This window comes from Saccoglossus kowalevskii, chromosome 10, assembly GCF_978046115.1.
Source record: "Saccoglossus kowalevskii chromosome 10, keSacKowa6.1, whole genome shotgun sequence".
NCBI classification, from domain to species: Eukaryota; Metazoa; Hemichordata; class Enteropneusta; family Harrimaniidae; genus Saccoglossus; species Saccoglossus kowalevskii.
Genome location: NC_140650.1, coordinates 28,161,231 through 28,170,431, shown reverse-complemented (window position 1 = coordinate 28,170,431; position 9,201 = coordinate 28,161,231). Strand labels below are relative to the sequence as shown.

Here is a 9,201-nt window from a genome sequence, read left to right as displayed (position 1 = left end):
TTCAAGTTCTGAAATATCGATCACAAGACACCTCTCCACTTGGTACATATCAATGTATAATTCTTTCACTTATTTGGCCATGTTTTGTAATGTATTGTATGTGTACTTTGGCTACAGTTTTATTGTGTTCATGAGCTTTTTATTTTTCCATTGCGATTTTTACGGTTATTTCCATTTTGCAACATGGAAAATGAGAACCATTTTAATATAAATATGAAACTCCTCCATATATCAATCATTATCATCGATTTATGTCCAAGTTTTAACAGAACATGACATTTTCCGCAGGCTGTTAGGGGTACAAGGTACTTATTTTCACGGTAACGTTCTATTTGTTGCTTGACCTGAAATTTAGGTTTTTAATTTGTTCATAACGTTCACACTGATTCCAATATACACACGTAACACAATGTCCCATTATACAACCCGTTTTATTCTGAACCAAAACAAGTACAATGCAGTAAGGTGAGAAGCTTTTGTTGGTATCATTTCAAGAACCAACACATTAGAATATGTAGTAATCGTGACCAATTAAAATAAGTTAAAACTAAATTCTTTTATTCGAAGACATAATGTGTAAACTTAATCTTATAAGTAGACCGTTATCATATAATCCATAAAGCACCATAGTAGCATAATTACACAGTCATGTATCACCAATGGCACCTTTATATTAGGGACAGCTGAAATGTAAGGCAAACATGTAAGTTGTAGAGTACTCACTGTCAAATATACTGATTTTGTAATAGTGGATGAAAATTCTTTATTTTGTGGCTACTACTAAACGGACACAAATGACAAATAATTATGATAATTATATATACCTGCATTATAATAACCGTAAATAGGATTTCGATACATAAATGAACATGTATTCACCTGTCAGGAATTAACCAACTATTTCCAAACTCCTCGGAGTGAAACGTTCGTCGTCCATTCGGAAGAGTGAAGTCATTGTGTGGATTACCATCATCATTTCCAAGCAATCCACACACTTTACCACGCAGGTTAATGTCATTGAATCCAATGTTTAGACCATGAATCCGTCTCTCCCATGTCAAAGATAAAGCAGGCTTCTTCAGATATATGTTGATTCCATTTTGTTCTACGTCGACGTAGCCTTCACCATTGCCAATCTCTGCCGATGGTGGCGTTACGAGCTTTCCTTGGATCTGTATAAATTAAACAACGCATTGGTGTGAATGCATGGACTTTAGTATTATTCACGTCCAATTCCTATGATATATATAAACAACACATTTTAAAAACCATTGTCATGAATTTATATATATATATATATAAATATATATGTATGAAAACAGTTTCAAAAATATAAAAATTAGACTGGATTCAATATGTAACTACATGAAGCCTACCAACACTGTATCGTCTTCATTGATTCGAATCAGTTGTCTTCCATTTGAAGTCACATTGAACGCAACCATGAATGTCACTGGTTTGTATGGGTAGCTACGGTTTCTTGCACGGAAATCGGCAGTTATTTCAAACGATGGGTGGATACCACTATCACAGCTCTTAGTCAATGTATATGAACAGTTTCCATTGAAGTTATACTTAAGTCCGTCAAATGTGGTTACGTGAGGGTCTTTTGTGACTGAACCACCTGTATCAATGTAAAATGTGGGAGTTAGTATTTGTCAAATGTAATTGTATAGTCCCGCCTACTCTCATTTTATTAACAGACAATGAATAATAAAATCAGAAAGCAATACCAATCCCTTCAATATGAGTTTTACTTACAGTCAAGTGGCACGCTACCACTAGAGCCATGATTATCGTTATATAGAACGATATATTCACTTTTAGGATCTGGTCGGAAAGAGGAAGTTACTTCAACTTCTGTCTCACCATCAGCTACGTTAACAGGTCCTTTCCACACGATATCCCCAGTGTTAAATTTTTCGACAGTTAGCACCAACTCGGTGGATCTGTAATACGATGACCGTTTTGTACCAACTTCGATTTCTATTACACATATACCGAATATGCGAATCTTGATTTTGAAACCGCCTGCATTAAAAAATATGTTGTGTGACCAATAAACATTTGGAATGGTCTTAGATAATATTATTGTGCACATAATTTCAATGATGTAGTGAGCTTTTAATACTCAAAACTATATATTAATCTGGCTCCTGAAAAACAAGTAAAACAATATTTTAAAGAAACTCAGTGTGATACCGGTAGGTCAAGTATTCATTTTTTTAAATTACAAACAATTACATTTAAATTAGTACCACCACATCAGATGTCGCAATCATAAAAACCATGTATAATTCAAAACCGGAATTGCATCAAGCGAAACGTGGCTTCATATTTGTTATTGTCATTGGAAAACTAGACTTTTTTATTCTTTTCGTCGTTCAATTTTGAAGGCTGGCGAGATTGTGTCGGAGTTTGGGTAGAAACGGTTCGCGCAATGTATTCAACGATGGTAGCATTACGCTTTTTTTTTGTTACCCACACTTTTTTTTATGAAGTTGCATTCTACCTGAAGTACAGCACCTCGTAATGCCGCAATGATCGTATCATTTCTGCTTGAAAGTTATTTCCCATTTTTTTCAAACAAAATTATATTAGCATTCATAACCATTCTTAAGCCATATTTCCAAAATCCATAACCACAATTTTGTAATAAACAATCTCACACTAGATCTTAGCTCAAAGTGCAATGACCATACCGACAAGTTCAGGAAAGCTGTGTAGTACATTAGATGGCAAGGCACATGAACAATAACGATCCATTAATAGCAGGGTTGACTTCGATAACAAGAAGTAACTGCAATGCTATCGAATCGATGCAACTTATAAACAAATAAAAGTAATGGTCATCTGATTATTAGATAAATATTTAGGGTCATCAATATTACGAATTCTTATATTTATATACATCGAATGCTTGGTCGGACGTGGAGTTGACACGAGGTTACTCTGGTTTACAGATAGCGAAAAACTACTACTGTATCAATATATAGTAGTAAGTGAACGGTCGAACGGTCCTCGGCATACATTATTTTCATAAGAGGGCACTTACGTCTCGCGAGTTCGTGAGTTTCACCTCCAGTTTTCTCTATATCCCTGTCTATTACTGGCGATGCCTGTTGTTTGAAACAAATACATTTTATGAAAATGAAGAGATAATGTTTTGAAAATACCACAACGTAACTTTGATCATATTTGGACATTTGCGAGAAATTATATACATATGTACTAACCTGTACTGCAGTGGACGTAGCAGCTATTACAGCTATTAACGCAAAGGAAAGAAGAATCAGACGATGCATGACTTCAGATACGGAAGATATTCTCAGATATAATAGGCTGCACCAGTCACAGTTGTCAGTGATCTAAAAGAGTCTCTGTTATATACCCTCTTAGATGCATACATTAAAAGTTCTACATTTACGTCACGATGATGAATCATCAGTTTGATGACGGAAATGCTGATTGTGCAACTCCAACGAAGCGAGCTCACCTAACTCTTGGTGATGTGATATGGCTATCCGTGATGCTTTGCGTGCTGGATAACAATTAACGCTAAACTGACTGGTCTAAACTACATTTAGTGTTGTGAATAATTTCTTTAACATTATCATTTATATAAGAAAATACCGACATATATGATATGTTATCAAGTCAAAAAAGACTATATACAAGCATGAAAATATAAACACTGTGGATAGCATATGAAAAGTAGTAAGTTAGTGGTACAAACACTGAGTATTTCACATTCACATCTGATTCATTACATCTATTGTTGAATGTATTACTAATTTTCCTGTACTTGTTAGGGCTTGTGTGACAATAAAAATGTATACATTTTATTACTCAATAAAAACCATTTTTCAGTAAATAGTAATAAATGCCACGCCAGCTAACGATGATGTGTCGGTTGCAGCGCGTCGTGGGACAACCAGTTGTGTATTTGGTACACAGCTGTTATCATTTCAACCACAGGTGTTATTTCCGTGTTTCGTGTGAATTGCTGAAACCACATGGAAAGGATGTTTCATTTCGGCTGAGTTATGTAAAGTGCGTTGTGTGTTCAGGGTGACAAAAACAACTATTTTTCAGCAAATATAATGAAATATAAGTGTCTTCTATCAGAGTGATATTGGAATAACTTTACTATCACGGGAAATGCAAATTTAGGCCCATTTTTAAATCAAACATGAAAGTTTTGCATTTGAAAGGTAATGTGATGACATTTTTGGTTATCATTTAAACGTACACTTTACTGTGCAGTTTAAAAAATGTTTCAGGGCTTGGGGGGAAAAGGTAAGAATAAATAAGATTTAAAACCACATGGTCTTAAAAAGGCCCTATACATGTTTTTTTAAAATAGCCCTATTTCCAAAATGCCGTTACACACATGTCACCTCACGTTTTTACTGAGTGCCCCATAGGGGACAATTAGGAGTTTGTTAGTTGCGTCTGCCACTGACGTCAAACATCGAACACTTGATTTTCTGTTTAAATTGTTTCAAGATTGTTCAATTGTATTTGATGGAGATAAATCAAACTATAACCATCCTTGGCCAAATGGTTGGTCATACCCACAATCCAAGCAGTTGCCCCGTCGCTATGTTGACGGTAAGACACTCGCTGCTCGAGTACAAAATGTATGAACGTAAACACGCTGAAAAAGCGACAGATAGCTATTAAACGCCACTTTCTGAAATCCCGACTGGTGACAACGATGGGTTATCCGTGTATAACAGACACTACGTGTCATCGGCCATTATATTGCTATTGGTATCACGAGGGTCATCTACAGTGACGTTGATACAAGAGATGAATATTGGTGTGTGTAAAGCAAAACATTCACTGGCACTTCCCTCAGAGTTGTGATGGCACTGACTTCAAGTTTGGGAAAGCTGTGTAGTGCATTAGACATTAGATGTCACGTGAATAATAATCAACTATTAATAACAGGGTTGACTTTGAAAAGCATAAGTTATAAAACAAGTACAAGTAATGGTCATCTGATTATGAGATTCAAATTTACATTGCCGTCACAATGACGAATCATCAATTTGAAGATGGCGGAATCAGAATGATTTTTAAAAACTACTTATTTTACAACTCTAGAAGCAGTGAGCTTACTCAATGGGAACCATTTTACAGTATATAATAATATATTCCACGCCAGCTAAAAGATGTGTCAGTTGCTGCGCGTCGTGGGACAATCAGTTGTTTATTTGGTACACAGCTGTTATCATTTCAACCACAGGTGTTATTTCCGTGTGCTAACATCTTATGCTACACAATCATCTGTTTTGAAAAAAAGTTTTCTGTTTTGTTTCATTCGTTGGCAAACAATATTCCTTTAAATAATTACAGTATTGCTAAGACCAATACTGTATTTCGCAAATAATATTTCTGGAACACTCGCCGTTAAGCCTATTCGACAATGCAACTTTAATCGAGCAGCATATTCTCATCGTCAACATGGCGACTGGGCAACGGCTTGAATTGTGGTTATGACCAACCATTTGGTCTAGGGTGGTTATAGGTTGATTTATCTCCACGAAATATCATTGAAAAATCTTGAAACAATTTTAACAGAAAATCAAGGGATATATGTTAGACGGCAGTGGTGGGCGCAACTGACAAACTCTTAATTGTCCCCCACATGACCATCCATATTTGGACCGAGTGTCCATCGATTAAATGTCCATCGTTCTGTGCGTTTTGAATTGCGTTCGCAAAACAAACATTAGAACATACATTTTGGGCTAAAATGCTATGAAACAGTCTGATGTATAGCATCTCATTGCGGCAATATGAGATGCTATACATCAGACTGCAGATGAATTTCCTTAGTTTTTCAAACCGCACGAAGAACCAAATAAAAATGCCAACGAGAACTACAGAAATAAAACTCAATAAATCAATAAATACATGATGCTTATGATTGTCGTGTCTGTTTTGATGGTGATACATTTTGTTGCTGAAAATGTAAATAAATTTGTTGTATTGTTTCAAAACGTGAATTACGGTATTTAGTCTGGACACTCGGCCCAAAGATGGATGAGCATATGCATTACTGCGGAAACTATATGAAAAGGGTGTTTCATTCCGGTTAAATTTTGTTACTTATTTAGGGTTACAAAAGCAACCATTTTAAGAAAATGTGTTTACAAATATAATGAAAAATCAGTGTATTTTATCAGACTGATATTGCCATGGCTTTACTACAATAGGAATGCTAATTTAAGCCCATCTGTGAACATGAAAGCATTTGAAAGGTAATGTGATGACATTTTTTGGTTAATTTAAATGTACACTTTACGGTGCAGTTTAAAAAGTGTTTCTGGTCTTAGGAAAGGGTAAAGGTAAATAAGATTTACAACCACATGTTTTTTAAGAAGGGTGTGATAACCACGTGCCTAGCCCTATTTCCAAAATCCCGTATGACACATGACACCTCACGTTTTGACTGATTGCCCCATGAGGGACAATTTGGATTTTTGCGTCCACCACTGACTACAAACATCGAACACTTGATTTTCTGTTCAAATTGTTTCAAGGTTTTTCAATGGTATTTGATGGAGATAAATCAACCTATAACCATCCTAGACCAAATGGTAGGTCATAACCGTAGTCCACGCCGTTGCCTTGCCGCTATGTTGACGATGAGACATTCGCTGCTCAAACCCATGAACGTAAACACGCTGCAAAAGAGGAAGCGACAGATAGTTATCAAACGCCACTTTCTGAAGTCCCGCTTGGTGACAACTGTGGGTTATCCGTGTATAACAGACACGACGCAACATCAACCATTACATTGTCATTGGTGTGACGAGGAGCATCTACAGTGACGTTGATGTTTGTACAAGAGATGAATATTGGTGTGTGTAAATAAAATATTTCACACTTCGCTCAGAGTTGTGATGGCAATGACTTCAAGTTTGGGAAAGCTGTGTAGTGCATTGGACATCATATGTCAGGTGAATAATAATCAACCATTAATTACCATTAGTAATTAACATAGCACCATTAATGACTTTTAATGGTTCATCTAAACCAAGGGGCCACAAAATATTCCAAAATACCGTGTTATCAATATCGTTCATCATGCAGCTATTTTTATTTAGCTCCCTAACTACACAAACCACGCCGAGAGAAATTGGTTGCTGTATACCATAACGCAGGATTTGGGTCACAATAAATATAAATATTCATTTATGTTTGCTTGAGCCAAGGTAAATTGGCAAAATCTTTACTTATTTGTTGTTATATATGAAATACCTATTGTAGTTAAGGATGAGACCCAGGTTCATAGTATATTATTGAATATCTTTTTTTCCTATTTTCAAATGTTGCAAGGTTGTCTTTAAAACAAAATAGTTAATTAGTACTTAGAGAAGTGCTGAATGTTAATAATAATGCGACGATAAACAGATACGCGCGTCATTGTTTTTTTTTTGCGGGCTTAACGACGAGACTAATTAACATAGATTGAATGAGGATTATGCAAATCACTGCCTCCTTGTCGTTGATAGATCTGCGCATGCTCCACTCAGTCATAACATCAACAATATGGCTGCCGTCGGTTTATATCGTAACAAGTTTCTCATAAAATCAGAAAACCTGTTTCGCCAAAAAAAAAAAAGAAATCGCATGAATGGAGAGGTACATTTCGACCTAAAATTATCTGATGCTGGTTCATATCACGACCAAGATGCTCCGAGTCTGATCACGATGACGCTCTGGACCACAGTCCTTATGTGTTCGGACTCGGAAAACTAATAATACTAATTGTCTGAGGTTTGGACGAAGCAACAATGTCGTCCAAAAACATTAATATTACATGAATCGAATCTTTGTTGAGTACAAATAATTTTGTGTAATATATTCGTAGTTCAGATATCTCACGCGGTCGGTGCTGTGCCACCAATTGTTTGTACTTTCAACGGACGCGACCAATCAGACGCGACCAATCAGACGCGGCAGGACAGATGACTGGATAGAACTTCAGGGTCGAGCTCTGTTAGGATTTATTTTATCACGCTAACATGGCTTATGACCTAATCCCACGTATTCATTATACTTTGCGTTTATTTTTGTGATAATATTAAATTGTTGTCCTCTCACGATGACTCAGTAAACAAGTGACGTCATTTTACCGGGTGGTTTCCGAAACTTCTTTGCATTTTCCCCAAAAATATCGCCACAGTATGATTATTTTCGTCGATTGGGATGTCAAAGATACGAGTATTATCAAAGCGAATTACCATGAAAAAAATTATCGTTTCAAACAGGTTTCCAGACAAGTAGAAAGACAAGAAATTACTGTTATGCAAATGTGCCGTTTTCACGCCGGATCAATCAATCAAACAGTTGAATTTTTTCACAGAAGATTCTCATCTAGTATATCTGTACAGTAGTTATAGTCCACACTATGGGGACGATATGGGAGGGCGCTGTTCAACATAACGTCACAATGGGATATGTGCATGAATGTGACGTCACAATGGGGGGGGCGTACATAAATTAGCATAAATGATGACGTCACAATTGGGGCTCCGTGCATAAATTAGCATAAATGGCCGTGGAAGGGAAATTTGGATGATACTGACGTCACAATGAGATAATGTCTAATGTCTATGTTTAATTTGAGGGAGTAACGAGGTCGTCGTGAATAAATTAGCATACATTACCATTTTTTTCAAATTGGATCGACGACCATTGACGTCACACTCTGGAGGATTTTTCTGAATGAATCGTAGAGGGCGCTCACATACACGTACACACACCCATTTACCTGCTTACGCTAATAAATACAAGGTGTTTTGAAACTAACAGAGTTTATTACACAAAAGAAGGGTAAAACTAGATGCAATCAGTTAAACGGATTATATTTTTTTTGAGTAATAAGTAAATGAATTAAAAACTGAGTAACATAAAATAATAATACATAGAGTATTCATTTTTCTAACGTGGTTAGGTATTCGATTATGAAAGCGAGTATAACAGAATAATAACATTATTAATAATAATATTAATAAGTGATAAATGAAAGTTAAATGGACAAAATCAGCTAGATAGAGTATACATTTCTAGCGCGGTTAAGTATTTTCTTTTTTGAGTAAATAAGAAAATTATATAAAAAAAACGAGTAACGAGAAAAAGCGAGAAAAGTCAATACACACTTTTTCTAATCCGAATAAAAAT

At 35.8% G+C, this 9,201-nt stretch overlaps 1 protein-coding gene across 1 annotated transcript; it reads right to left on the bottom strand.

The window, feature by feature from the left end:
* Window positions 1-412: 412 nt before the first annotated feature.
* LOC102808108 (BMP-binding endothelial regulator protein-like) lies at window positions 413-3,354 on the bottom strand. Its single transcript, XM_006820658.2, has 6 exons — window positions 3,237-3,354; window positions 3,056-3,119; window positions 1,762-2,031; window positions 1,377-1,624; window positions 880-1,172; window positions 413-683 (listed from the first exon to the last, which is right to left on the bottom strand). The coding sequence occupies exons 1-6, from the start codon at window positions 3,303-3,305 to the stop codon at window positions 674-676; spliced, it is 954 nt and encodes a 317-aa protein (XP_006820721.1). The 5' UTR covers window positions 3,306-3,354; the 3' UTR covers window positions 413-673.
* Between the last annotated feature and the right edge of the window lie 5,847 nt (window positions 3,355-9,201).

Excerpts from the sequence above, each read along its gene's own strand:
- LOC102808108 (XM_006820658.2), bottom strand. The coding sequence starts at position 3,305 with ATGCATCGTCTGATTCTTCTTTCCTTTGCGTTAATAGCTGTAATAGCT. Across the intron at positions 2,032-3,055 it reads AACTCACGAACTCGCGAGAC|GCGGTTTCAAAATCAAGATT; the intron begins GTAAGTGCCCTC and ends TTTTTAATGCAG. Across the intron at positions 1,173-1,376 it reads ATGAAGACGATACAGTGTTG|ATCCAAGGAAAGCTCGTAAC; the intron begins GTAGGCTTCATG and ends TAATTTATACAG.